This window comes from Corythoichthys intestinalis, chromosome 19 (assembly GCF_030265065.1).
Source record: "Corythoichthys intestinalis isolate RoL2023-P3 chromosome 19, ASM3026506v1, whole genome shotgun sequence".
In the NCBI taxonomy this organism is placed as follows: Eukaryota; Metazoa; Chordata; class Actinopteri; order Syngnathiformes; family Syngnathidae; genus Corythoichthys; species Corythoichthys intestinalis.
In genome coordinates this window covers 40219845-40234141 of record NC_080413.1, presented here as the reverse complement: position 1 = coordinate 40234141, position 14297 = coordinate 40219845, and the positions used below count along the sequence as shown (strand labels likewise).

The following is a 14297-nucleotide window of genomic DNA, read 5'->3' as shown; positions in this document are numbered from 1 at the left end:
TGGGTACTGGCTGCCAGCCGGGAACCTGGCAGCGATAGTAATAGGGTGGTAGGTGGTAGTTCTGTATATACAGTGCCTTGCAAAAGTATTCTGCCCCCTTGAATCTTGCAACCTTTCGCCACATTTCAGGCTTCAAACATAAAGATATGAAATTTAATTTTTTTGTCAAGAATCAACAACAAGTGGGACACAATCGTGAAGTGGAACAACATTTATTGGATAATTTAAACTTTTTTAACAAATAAAAAACTGAAAAGTGGGGTGTGCAATATTATTCGGGCCCCCTTGCGTTAATACTTTGTAGCGCCACCTTTTGCTCCAATTACAGCTGCAAGTCGCTTGGGGTATGTTTCTATCAGTTTTGCACATCAAGAGACTGACATTCTTGCCCATTCTTCCTTGCAAAACAGCACGAGCTCAGTGAGGTTGGATGGAGAGTGTTTGTGAACAGCAGTCTTCAGCTCTTTCACAGATTCTCGATTGGATTCAGGTCTGGACTTTGACTTGGCCATTCTAACACCTGGATACGTTTATTTTTGAACCATTCCATTGTAGATTTGGCTTTATGTTTTGGATCATTGTCCTGTTGGAAGATAAATCTCCATCCCAGTCTCGGGTCTTGTGCAGATACCAACAGGTTTTCTTCCAGAATGTTCCTGTATTTGGCTGCATCCATCTTCCCGTCAAGTTTAACCATCTTCCCTGTCCCTGCTGAAGAAAAGCAGGCCCAAACCATGATGCTGCCACCACCATGTTTGACAGTGGGGATGGTGTGTTCAGGGTGATGAGCTGTGTTGGTTTTACGCCAAACATATCGTTTTGCATTGTGGCCAAAAAGTTCAATTTTGGTTTCATCTGACCAGAGCACCTTCTTCCACATGTTTGGTGTGTCTCCCAGGTGGCTTGTGGCAAACTTTAAACGAGACTTTTTATGGATATCTTTGAGAAATGGCTTTCTTCTTGCCACTCTTCCATAAAGGCCAGATTTGTGCAGTGTACGACTGATTGTTGTCCTATGGACAGACTCTCCCACCTCAGCTGTAGAGCTCTGCAGTTCATCCAGAGTGATCATGGGCCTCTTGGCTGCATCTCTGATCAGTTTTCTCCTTGTCTGAGAAAAAAGTTTGAAAGGACGGCCGGGTCTTGGTAGATTTGCAGTGGTCTGATGCTCCTTCCATTTCAATATGATGGCTTGCACAGTGCTCCTTGAGATGTTTAAAGCTTGGGAAATCTTTTTGTATCCAAATCCGGCTTTAAACTTCTCCACAACAGTATCTCGGCCCTGCCTGGTGTGTTCCTTGGTTTTCATAATGCTCTCGGCACTTTAAACAGAACCCTGAGACTATCACAGAGCAGGTGCATTTCTACGGAGACTTGATTACACAACGGTGGATTCTATTTATCATCATCGATCATTTAGGACAACATTGGATCATTCAGAGATCCTCACTGAACTTCTGGAGTGAGTTTGCTGCACTGAAAGTAAAGGGGCCGAATAATATTGCACGCCCCACTTTTCAGTTTTTTATTTGTTAAAAAAGTTTAAATTATCCAATAAATGTTGTTCCACTTCACGATTGTGTCCCACTTGTTGTTGATTCTTGACAAAAAAATTAAATTTCATATCTTTATGTTTGAAGCCTGAAATGTGGCGAAAGGTTGCAAGATTCAAGGGGGCCGAATACTTTTGCAAGGCACTGTATGTGATATCTACCGAAGCATCATGTGGGCATCGTTTGTAGGCTATCGGCTAAAGTCAAGTATTATTGGAGCCATCTAGCAGAGTAGCATCGCTTTTGCAACGGCGTCACACTCCCTTGCCTCCTCCCCAACTCTGCTCTCTCTCGTCTCCGTGAGTCCGTCTTTTTCAGACTTTTCTCGCTTTAGTCAACCAAGATCGTAACACACATTAATGCACACCTTTCCCACCTCAGTAACGGTAACGGCGTTGCCAAGATGAGGAAAGTAATTAATTAGATTACCCATTACTGAAGAAAATAAAGTCGTTAGTAACGCCGTTATATTCAAACGCCGTTATTAACAACACTGACCAGAACAAACGAAAATGTTTACAACACAAACGAGCACAAACGTAGCACAAACGATTGACACAATTTTTTGCCAATTTTATTCAAAATGGGGGGCTGATTGACCTCAGATTGACCTATAAAAGAATTGTTATGTTGTACGTTTGCGTTAGTTGTTGGGACACCCTTTTGTTATTGAGTTGGTACGTATTGGTATTGGATGGCATTAAATTAAATAAAAAAGAGTTGGTACGCTTCCTCAGCCGCGACTGACCTCATCACTAAAAATCACTATCTTGATAGCTAAAAATGAAAGCAGCGCATACGAAATTTTTTTCAGCACAAACGAATGACAATTTTTCTATAAATTTGTGTCTGATGGCGGTCCAACTCAACGGAGGTTAAGATTACTATTACTTTAAAGTCTGTTTTTGTGTGGGTGTGTGTGTTGGGATGAGGGGTGTCTAGTTTTATGTGAATAAAAAAAGAATTAAAGAAACTTACAACATCTGTCAATACACCACACAACTGATATCAGCTACCTAGCGAAATGCCATGATACAATGTATTATTTATTCATTTCATGAAAACATGCAACATACTATGACACCCCCCTTCCCTTTTCTCATTCTTATTTGCCACAGATAAAACAAGTGCATGCATGTAGACAATAGAGATGCCCCGATCCAAACACCTGATCGGAAATCGGGGCGATCGCGCCGTTTTTCAGAGGATCGGAATCGGCTGTAAAGGTTTGGGATTTTAATTAAATATATTTATCAGTTTGTGTTGTTTAAGTTAACGATGAGTGACAGTCATTGAAGCTTTCATGTTGCCAGAGAAGCCTGGGAGCGCTACTTTGAAAGATGCTGCATGTGACAATCATCGATGAGCTTGTTAAACAGTAGCGGTAGTGTGCTGTGGCAACTCGTTGTGTGTGTGTAAGGGTTGTCAGCAGCTTAAGTGGATTTAAGTGGGCTCACTCAATAAAGCATGTAATAAAAGCAAGTATTTTTCTACGTTATTCTTGTTTAAAAATAATTCGGTGGGAAAGTGACATTTGTTTGGGAGAGGGAAGGACCTTTTTTTTCCAGTATCAGATCAGTGTTTTTTTTTTCAAACGATGCAGAATTGCACTTTCATTTCACAATAGCAATACATGCAATACATGCAAAAATTAATCAAAACCTTAGCCTGAAATGGTATAAAAAAAATTAATAAATGAGGACCGAAGCACAACATTAAAACAATTGGATAACTTGCAATGCAGAAGTCCGCTAGCTCAAATGCTATAAAATGCTAAATGTTTTTTTTTTGGTTTTTTTTTTTTTTTTTTTTTAACAATGCTCATAACAAATCATTCAAACACACATTCCGACCAAAAAACAGTTAAATATATCTCTAAACTAAAATCTGACTGCATAAACAATCATATTAACTCGAATCTTACCTCTTCAATCTGTTTTGGAGCTGTTCGGGACAACAGAATACCACATATTGACAAAACATTGTGCGATAAATCCTCTGATACGAATTGGCCATGGGTGTGCTTGTTTTCATTGTGCCACAAGACTGATCCACGATTGGCTAACACCAAGGCTTTTTCTACCTCCAACTGCTGCATTTCTTCAAAAGCTCTGAGCGAAAGAAAAATACCAAAAGTCATATATGTATTCCATTTTGGTTGGTAGTAAAACCAAAAAAAAATGATGCTGAATGCTACTGACTGTATTTTTCATTGATATCCATTATTCAATGTGACAAAGAAAAAAAAAAAAACTTGACGAAAACGACAAAACGTACCTGATTTTCATTTGCAAAATCTCATCACTGGTCAGAAGCTTACTCAAAAAGATGGTTTTCTGATTATCAGTCATATGAGAAACCGCCGCTAAACAATGAGCAGTGTACCTGTTAAAAGAGGATAACAATGTCATTTGTTCGGGGAAAAAAAAAAACAAACACATTAAGATTTAGTAGAGTAGCTCATCACTATAGATTTTAAAACCTTTGAAATATACCGTAGGGGTAATGTTTGGATTCTCGCTGCAGTCAAAATTGAATTCCAGAGAAGGCATCCTTGTTGCCATGGAAGCCTCACCTCGTCAGCCATTTCGAAGATTGTTTTTTTTACCAATGGCTATTACCATCTCTAATCAGAAGTTTCTACATGTTTGAGGATTACATATACACATACAAATACAGTATCCTGAATTCCAGAATCAGGGAGTCCAAAACAATTATTATTATATATATGTTATTTTTCATTTAATTGTCGATTAATATGTTACTTGTATTTATACTGTTAACGTTTCTAACGTTTTATTCGATTTGGCACTGCTAATTAAAGCTGTTTTTTTAGACTGACCCCCAAATTCCCCTATCTCCCTGAGCGCTACGCTCAGCTGTGTCCTGAACGACACCAAAAATACGTTTGTATTTTAATCGCTACCCTGTCCTGTATTGCGCTTACTTGAAATAAATATTACATTTTTTTTTTTTACTAAGCCCATACATCTAAAAGTTAGTCATTTTTCACATAAATCAAGAAAAACTTGCTTTCAAATAATGTTTTGAACAATATCTATTGTTAAATTTCTGACTAGAAAGCTTATTTTACGATTATCTTATATACACACTCACCGGCCACTTTATTAGGTACACCATGCTAGTAACGGGTTGGACCCCCTTTTGCCTTCAGAACTGCCTCAATTCTTCGTGGCATAGATTCAACAAGGTGCTGGAAGCATTCCTCAGAGAGTTTGGTCCATACTGACATGATGGCATCACACAGTTGGTGAAGATTTGTTGGCTGCACATCCATGATGCGAATCTCCCGTTCCACCACATCCCAAAGATGCTCTATTGGATTGAGCTCTGGTGACTGTGGAGGCCATTTGAGTACAGTGAACTCATTGTCATGTTCAAGAAACCAGTCTGAGACGATTCCAGCTTTATGATATGGCGCATTATCCTGCTGAAAGTAGCCATCAGAAGTTGGGTATATTGTGGTCATAAAGGGATGGACATGGTCAGCAACAATACTCAGGTAGGCTGTGGCGTTCCAACGATGCTCAATTGGTACCGAGGGGCCCAAAGAGTGCCAAGAAAAAATTCCCCACACCATTACACCACCACTGCCAGCCTTAACCATTGATACAAGGCAGGATGGATCCATGCTTTCATGTTGTTGACGCCAAATTCTGACCCTACCATCCGAATGTCGCAGCAGAAGTCGAGACTCATCAGACCAGGCGACGTTTTTCCAATCTTCTATTGTCCAATTTCGATGAGCTTGTGCAAATTGTAGCCTCAGTTTCCTGTTCTTAGCTGAAAGGAGTGGCACCCGGCGTGGTATTCTGCTGCTGTACCCCATCTGCCTCAAAGTTTGACGTACTGTGCGTACAGAGATGCTCTTCTGCCTACCTTGGTTGTAACGGGTGGTTATTTGAGTCACTGTTGCCTTTCTATCAGCTCGAACCAGTCTGGCCATTCTCCTCTGACCCCTAGCATCAACAAGGCATTTTCGCCCACAGAACTGCCGCTCACTGGATACTTTTTCTATTTCGGACCATTCGCTGTAAAACCTAGAGATGGTTGTGCGTGAAAATCCCGGTAGATCAGCAGTTTCTGAAATACTCAGACCAGTCTTTCTAGGACCAACAACCATACCACGTTCTAAGTCACTCAAATCACCTTTCTTCCCCATACTGATGCGCGGTTTTAACTGCAGGAGATTGTCTTAAACCATGTCTACATGCCTAAATGCAATGAGTCGCCGCCATGTGATTGGCTGATTAGAAATTAAGTGTTAACGAGCAGTTGGACAGGTGCACCTAATAAAGTGGCCGGTGAGTGTATACATATATATATAAACACACACTACTAAGTAGGGCTGCAGCTATCGAATATTTTAGTAGTCGATTAATCGATGGACTAGTTAGTCCGAATAATCGGATAAGGAACATGAAAAATTAAAATACCTGAGCCTCAAATGGTATATATATTTTTTTATAAATGAGGATGTGCTCCTAACAAATGGTTCAGACACATATTCCCACAAAAACGGCTAAATATACCTATAAACTGAATAATGAATGCATTAAAAAACATTAGCTCAAACAAAAACTTAGCTTACGTTGGTCTTAACAGGGAGCAGTTGGATTCAGCCATGTGAAAAGAGGCAGACTAGAGGGCAGTGTATCCACACCAATTTAATTAAACGAATACTCGAAGCAACAAAATTTAATTTGAATATTTTTTTCTAATCGAATACTCGAGTTAATCGATTAATCGTTGCAGCACTACTACGAAGTAATAAGTTTTTTGCTCAAAATAGGTGTTGAGAAAAATAGCTAGCTGAAAATAAATTTATTTCAGGATATCTAAGTGAGTAAAATTTGGCTGATATTTCATGTATTTCTAGTAGATTTACACTAAAAATAAGAGAATTTAACTAGTTTTAAGGAGGTGTGTTTTTGCAGTGTAGCTGCTCAAACACTGAGAATAGGAATCTTGATTGTCCTTATTGTTTGAACAGTTTTAATGTGTGAGTTTGGTATACTGTACTCCCATTGTGGTTGTTCATTATGTTTTATTTATTGACTCATCCATGCCACAACTGGACCTTACCCAGTCTTCCTACGGTTAAAACAGGACTTTCACATATATCATAGTACACATCTCATCAACAACGAACTTTTTGTCTTTTTCTTTTTATGTGGGCAAAATTATATTAAAAGTAAACTAATGAAAATTGCTGCTGTAGTTTGATTCTTTTAATAAGCCATGTAACTTGCTGTGATACTGTGTGCGTGATACTGATGTGTGGCTCAATCGTACACATCTGATGTTGTTCACCGTGGTCCGCATTTTGCTCAGGGAGCTTGTGTGTCTGCTCAGACACATAAAAATTTAGAGGGAATATTGGTACAAGGTCTATTTTCTGGTCCGTCAACCTGTGGCCGGATCAAGTCCTTCTGTTTAGCATGCACCAAACGGGAAGTATAAGGGCAGCAATATTTGGTCTTTCAAATTAAATAATGTTGTTAAAAATATTATGCATCAAACATTTACTGTGTTTATTTGGAATTTACACAAAACAAAATGTACATATATCATTTGCAAGGGATGTACAGTGCTTGTTTATCTCCAAACAATAAAATATATTTTAAAATGACTAAAGGAAATGACATTCTTCCTAAAACAATTTTAGTGTCGCTAGGAATACTGTTGGCTACGCCATGATGTGTTAGGACAACTCTCCTATTTATTTTATGCAGCTACGCGATGCTCCCACTGGTGGGTTACTGACACCACGATTGTATATAGTGCTGAGGTACAGGACCTGGGTGAGTGCAGAGGAAAAACAGTAAAAAAAAAATTAGCTAGACTTCTGTGCTGATTTACTCAAGCCGATTTCTATTTGTGTGCGTTCGCGGGCGCGCATGGATATAGGGGTGTGGTGTGGGGGTTGTGTCCGTGGATTGTTGTATGCTTTTGTGTGTGTTGAACGGAATTAAACTGTGGCTAAACTGTAATTTTGCCCTTTGTGCATTTTTTGACCCATATATGTGCATTTAGAAAAACAAACAAAAAATAAAAAACAGTCACAATAATAAACTTTGTGTTGATCTGTGTGCTGACTTTCTGCAGTAATATGGGCCATCAGTTGACCATTTGCGGTACGTTGCTGCCACCTGTTGGGCAGGATAATTCGCTGCACCCATGGTTTTTGTCACAGTTTTGATCATAAGGTCATTCACTTTCACAGTGTGGTGTCTAGCGGTATCATTGACACTCGTGAGTGCTTTCGGTTGCGTTTCTGCCTCGGAAATATATGTCTGTAAGTATTTTATGTGTATAATAACATATGGATGGGCAGTGTATGTATACCTAGGTGGTGAAGGGTCACATGTACAAGACTTATTAAGTTGTATTGTGTTGTAGAGGCTAGCCAATGGCTAATAGCTCAAGCAAGTTGTGCTATCTGTATAATAGTTGTGTACATATGGTTGTGTATTGAGTGTTGAATTTGTGTATGGTTTTTGTGTTGTAGTTTCACAATATTAAGACGGGTGTCCTCACATAAAAACAAGAAAAGACAAAGCCTTGTGGTTTATGGAGGTGCATTCAATGTTAGCTGGCTGTCGGGCAGTGCACAAAGGAAACGCACTGTTTTGGGCAGTACAGTGAAAAGACATTCACACATCGGGCTGGAACACCAGAAAACAGCACTAAGTAAAATGAGTCTATGGTCAAGAAAAACATATCAGCATGACGACGTGCGAAATGAGTCTGCAGGAGGCGAACAACACCCGGAGGGAAGGCAACCTCTGCAAACATTCGACGTCAAATCGCTGTCATCACGAGCATCCAGCAGACCTTCTCTGCGTTCAGTATCAACAGCTTCTTCTGCTACAAAAGCATACGCCAAGGCAAAGGCAGCTACAGCAGCATTAGCTTACGCAGAAAAGGAGGCTGATATAATGCAACAAAAGGCCAACCTGGAAGCCAAACTGCATTTATTAAAGTGCCAAAATGCTGCTTCCGCCGCTTCAGCTGAAGCAGCTGTGTATGAGGAAGCTGAAAGCGGGGAGTCCATGCCAGTACGTCGTACTCAAGAGGAGCCAATGGAGGTCACCAGACGCACTAGTGAATATGTTCATCAGCAGTCCGAGATCTTCTGTGAACAAACTTCGAAGTGGGCATCAGAAAGACAAGAAACGCAAGTTAGTGACTATGGAGCAACTGCACCCAGAGCAGCTGCGTCATCCAATATGCAAAATGCAGGTGACCGACAAATTAAAAAAGAGAAAACTGACATTTTTTCTCCCAGTAATCCCCAGTCAAATTCATCTGGACAGCATCCATCTGGATTACAAAGCGGACAAGACTTTGCAAAATATCTGATTCGTAGAAAAATTATAAGTTCTGGACTAATTCATTTTGATGACAAGCCGGAAAATTATTGGTCCTGGAAAGCGTCATTTCTCAGCGCTACCAAAGATCTTAATCTATCAGCAAGAGAAGAGCTGGATTTGCTGTCAAAATGGCTGGGCGTGGAATCATCACAGCAAGCAAAAAGAATTCGTGCTGTACATATTCTTAACCCAGAAGCAGGAGCTCGCATGGTATGGCAACGTCTTGAAGAAAGTTATGGCAGTCCTGAAGTCATCGAAGATGCTCTCCTCAAAAAAGTGGAACAATTTCCTCGGTTGAGCAATAAAGACAATGCCAAGTTGAGAGAATTGAGTGACATATTACTCGAACTGGAGTGTGCTAAAGAAGATGGTGCACTACCAGGGCTCACATATTTGGACACAGCACGGGGCATAAGACCTATAGTAGAGAAGCTTCCTTATAACATCCAAGAGAAGTGGATCACATTTGGAAGTAAGTACAAGGAGGATTACACGGTTCCTTTTCCTCCATTCTCCGTATTTTGTGACTTTGTGCAGTGCCAAGCAAGAATAAAAAATGATCCGAGCTTCGCCATGCACTACGTGAGCTGTCAATCATCACCCAAATTCGAAAGGCCTGTCAAGCATAGTGGCAAATCTTTCATCAACGTACACAAGACAGACATCCCGGATGAGCCACCAAACAGCCAGAGCACCACCCCTGCCACAGAATTAGTTGAGCCGGACCGTCAGTGTCCAATACACAAAAAACCACACCCATTAAAAAAGTGCAAGCTGTTCCAAAACAAACCACTAGAGGAGCGCAAAACCTATCTGAGAGATAATCGCATATGCTACAGATGTTGTGGGTCTACACAACATATGGCAAAAGACTGTAAGGTGGTTGTAAAGTGTATTGAGTGTAATAGTGAAAGACACATATCAGCTCTGCACCCTGGTCCACCAGCTGAAGCTACACAGCAGACTACAACCAACAAAGACGACAGCGGGGAGCAAAGTGAAAGCTCATCATGCTCAGTCAACTCCATGTGTACAAAGATTTGTGGAAGCGAAAATGGCTCACGTTCATGTTCTAAGATCTGCTTAGTGAAGGCATATCCTGCTGGTCAAAGAGAGAAAGCTGTTAAAGTGTACAGTATGCTGTGTTGGACAAACAGAGCAACAAGTCTCTTGCTAAGACTGAATTCTTTGAAATTTTCGGTGTAAACTCTCAGATGATGCCATACACACTGAAAACATGCTCAGGTATACAAGAGACAGCAGGTCGACGAGCATCGAATTTCATACTGGAGGCTATAGATGGGAAATTACAACTTCCTTTGCCTACTTTAATAGAGTGCGACATGGTACCAGACGACAGGACTGAAATTCCATCTCCAAATATTGCACTCCACCACGCTCACTTACAGCCAATTGCCAACAAACTGTATCCTGTCGATCACGACGCTCCCATTCTTCTGCTTCTAGGAAGAGACATCTTAAGAGTGCACAAAGTAAGAGAACAGATCAACGGACCAGATAACGCTCCTTATGCACAACGGCTGGACCTAGGGTGGGTCATCATCGGAGATGTGTGCCTAGGAACAGTCCACAAGCCTTCAGATGTAAATGTATACAAGGCAAATATATTGTCAAACGGACGCACCTCTCTTCTGCATCAGTGTCCAAATGCTATCAACGTCAAAGAAGACTACAGCAGCATGCAGAAACATCGTGGTCTAACACCACAAGCGAGCAAGGAGAACAAGCATGCGTTACCGTGCACCGATACTCTTGGATGTTCAGTGTTTGATAGAACTCCAGATGATGATAAACCAGCTTCATCAATAGATGACAACGCGTTTCTAACTCTCATGGAGTCAGAGGTCTACCAAAATAATGAAAATAGACAAGTGACACAACCCGGAGTCGGCGCCAAAGATCTTTTGCAACGTCTACGCGGTAAGCTTGGAGGACCAGAACGTCGGCGTGACAGTGTGAACGCCCCTGGAGATGGGCAAAGATGACAGGCTAAAGACTGTCAACACCCGCTATGACACCGACAACCACCAGTGGCAGGACGTGGGCTCGCTGCCTCTGATCAACCACTACGGCAAATTCCAGATGGCAGTAGCCACCACCAACTTGGAACGCATGACTTCCTACTGCTCCAAAAGCTACGCCGATCAGGACAAAGTGGCCCGTCAGAAAACCGGCGCCAACGTCCCCGACGAAATCCCGGAAAGCCTGCCACTGGACGTGACCAGCAACGACGGCGCCATCGTCTGCCATTTCGACGACAACATTTTCATCTTTGGCAACTCGAAGAAAAGCAACGACTACTTCCACAAGGAGGTCTATCGTTACTACGCAGAGCACAGGCGCTTGATGCTGCTGCCGCCCATGCTGCCGCCTGGCGCGCCAGCGGGACTGCATGCAGCAGATTCAACATCTGCACTGCAGCACGCTCACCCTCCACAGCTAGCTGCAATCGCGGAAAGTGGGAGAAGGACAAACCAAAGATCAAAGTGGATGTTCGTATTGTGAAGGAAGGGACTGCGTAGGGGTTCCTGCGGCCCGTTACGGAAGTTGTGGTACTTCTTTCCAAATCTGTTTAGCATGTTAAAAGCTATCCTTCGTGTTTATATATGTAGAATTTTGTAGTGATATAACGTTGTTATATCAAGCGGGGAGTGTGCTGACTTTCTGCAGTAATATGGGCCATCAGTTGACCATTTGCGGTACGTTGCTGCCACCTGTTGGGCAGGATAATTCGCTGCACCCATGGTTTTTGTCACAGTTTTGATCATAAGCTCATTCACTTTCACAGTGTGGTGTCTAGCGGTATCATTGACACTCGTGAGTGCTTTCAGTTGCGTTTCTGCCTCGGAAATATATGTCTGTAAGTATTTTATGTGTATAATAACATATGGATGGGCAGTGTATGTATACCTAGGTGGTGAAGGGTCACATGTACAAAACTTATTAAGTTGTATTGTGTTGTAGAGGCTAGCCAATGGCTAATAGCTCAAGCAAGTTGTGCTATCCGTATAATAGTTGTGTATACAGTATATGGTTGTGTATTGAGTGTTGAATTTGTGTGTGTTTTTTGTGTTGTAGTTTCACAATATTAAGACGGGTGTCCTCACATAAAAACAAGAAAAGACAAAGCCTTGTGGTTTATGGAGGTGCATTCAATGTTAGCTGGCTGTCGGGCAGTGCACAAAGGAAACGCACTGTTTTGGGCAGTACAATCTGATCACATGGTCTCCTCCTTTGTGCGTATGTGCATGCAAAAAGTCATATCATGTACTGCATGACTGACTTATGCAGTGGGCATCGCGGCCTGCACTCAGCCGGTCGAAATCAGGCCGGAGCGCAGTGCAGCGCACATGGAGATAGTGGAATTTAGGGGTGAGTTTGTGTGCATTTGCTTTTTGGAAGTATCGGTTCAAGATTTTTTTGAGCCAGGGGTGCCCAAGTCCGGTCCTCGAGAGCCCCTATCCAGCTTGTTTTCCATGTCTCACTGCTTCAACACACTTGAATCAAATCATCAGGATCGTTATCAGGCTCCTGCAGAGCTTGTTGATGAGCTGATCACTTTATTCATGTGTGTTAAACAGTGTTGGGAGTAACGCCGTTATAAATAACGCCGTTACGTAACGGCGTTATTTTTTCAGTAACAGGGTAATCTAACTAATTACTTTTTCCGCCGTTACAACGCCGTTACCATTACTGACGGTCAAAAGCGGTGCATTACTTACTCTGAATAGATTGAAGAAACTACCAGCCGTGTCGAGTCGACTCTCTGCTCTGTTGATTTGTCATCCAAGACTTGGGGTGCGTTAAGGTTCGAGAATAGCGCACGTACTTCTGACTCCAAGCTGTTTGTCCCTGCTCATTCAATTAGACAATGCTTTCCAAAGTTTGGTAACGTTTCTGTGTTTGCTACACCTGGTGCTAGCCTGGTTCCCATCTCCCACTGTCAGCCAGCAATAATTCTGCTTCCATCTTGAGGACAGCAGACGCTTTGAAGGTGACGTGAATTTTCGGGAAACGAGCCTAACTAAATGCGGCCCCTCGAGAGATGCGATGGAAGTGATTGTGATTGGCTGAGGGTTAGAGTCATGTGTTGTTGTAAGCCAATCAGAGCCGGTGATTTCACAAGCAAACCGGAATAGCGCGTGCGGCAAACACACACACGCAAAACAGATGCACAGGGTCGGGATGGCAGAGCATTCAGAAGAAAAATTGTTCTTTAAGAGGTGGAGATATAGACACTATTTCAAATTTGTCGAAATTAAAGGAAAGAACCTGCATGTAATGTGTAATTTATGTTCCGGGGCAAAGCTTTTGTCGACATCTATGGTAAGCAATTCAAATCTGCTGAAGCACCTAACAAGTTAACTACCTGTCTGTTCTTCTCTATTCCACTGACTCGAATACTGCTCAGAAAATTTCAAATTCTTCGACATACAACAAGTTCTTTTTAAAGTAACGGAAATAGTTACTTTCCCTGGTAACTAGTTACTTTTACTATAGAGTAATTCAGTTACTCAGTTACTTTTTGGAAGAAGTAGTGAGTAATGTAACTAATTACTTTTTTAAAGTAACGTGCCCAACACTGGTGTTAAAGGTGGAGACATGGAAAACAAGCTGGATAGGGGCTCTTGAGGACTGGACTTGGGCACCCCGGGTTGAAGCACTAGAAAGGTTTTAAAAAGTACCGACTAGTAACCGATATCAGATATCTGCTAATCGATATCTGCAACGGAGCTTAGCGGTCAGTAAAAGACCGAGGATATATAGAAAATTTTTAAATATATTCTGACCAAAAGAAGAACGGAATGCCTGTCCCAGACAACAAACTGTGTAGCAACAATGCTATTCATCTGAACCGGCACCTGAAAGTTCACCAGGCTGATTATTTATTCAAAGGTAAGTTGTAACAAGTGATATTAAGATATTGTTGACATCCAATTTCTTTCAGCAATTAGTTCGTTACAGTTTTGTAATGTATTTTCCACATTTCTGGTGTAAATGGAGAGCGGATTTTAGGCTAATGTATTAGCTTGTTTGCGCTACTAACTTTAGCATGTAATATATCACGAAGAACGTTTGGGCAGGTTTTATTACCAGCGCATGCTTTAACCCGTATTTGGTTAAAACATGTACTATTCTGTCAATGTTCATTAGAAATTACTGTATGTGATCCCTTTATGTATTTATTTATCTTAGACAAAAATCCTTTGAAATTTTTCAGACGAAAACTTTTGAGTATTTGTTGAGAAAAACTAGACGAAAACCAGACAAAGACTAAGGCCTGATTTATGCTTCTGCGTTCCGGTGATGGCGGAGCGACGGCGTA

The 14297-nt window shown here is 41.5% G+C and overlaps 1 protein-coding gene across 2 annotated transcripts in view; it reads right to left on the bottom strand.

Moving 5' to 3' along the window:
* The window catches only part of mdn1 (midasin AAA ATPase 1), a 218421-nt gene that overhangs the window by 197766 nt on the left and 6358 nt on the right, over nucleotides 1-14297 (bottom strand). For both annotated transcript variants that reach the window (XM_057822299.1, XM_057822300.1), the window contains exons 4-5: nucleotides 3831-3938; nucleotides 3478-3664 (exon numbers count right to left, since the gene is read on the bottom strand). In XM_057822299.1, coding sequence (XP_057678282.1) covers nucleotides 3478-3664; nucleotides 3831-3938 — 295 coding nt within the window. The remainder of the gene's footprint in view (nucleotides 1-3477; nucleotides 3665-3830; nucleotides 3939-14297) is intronic.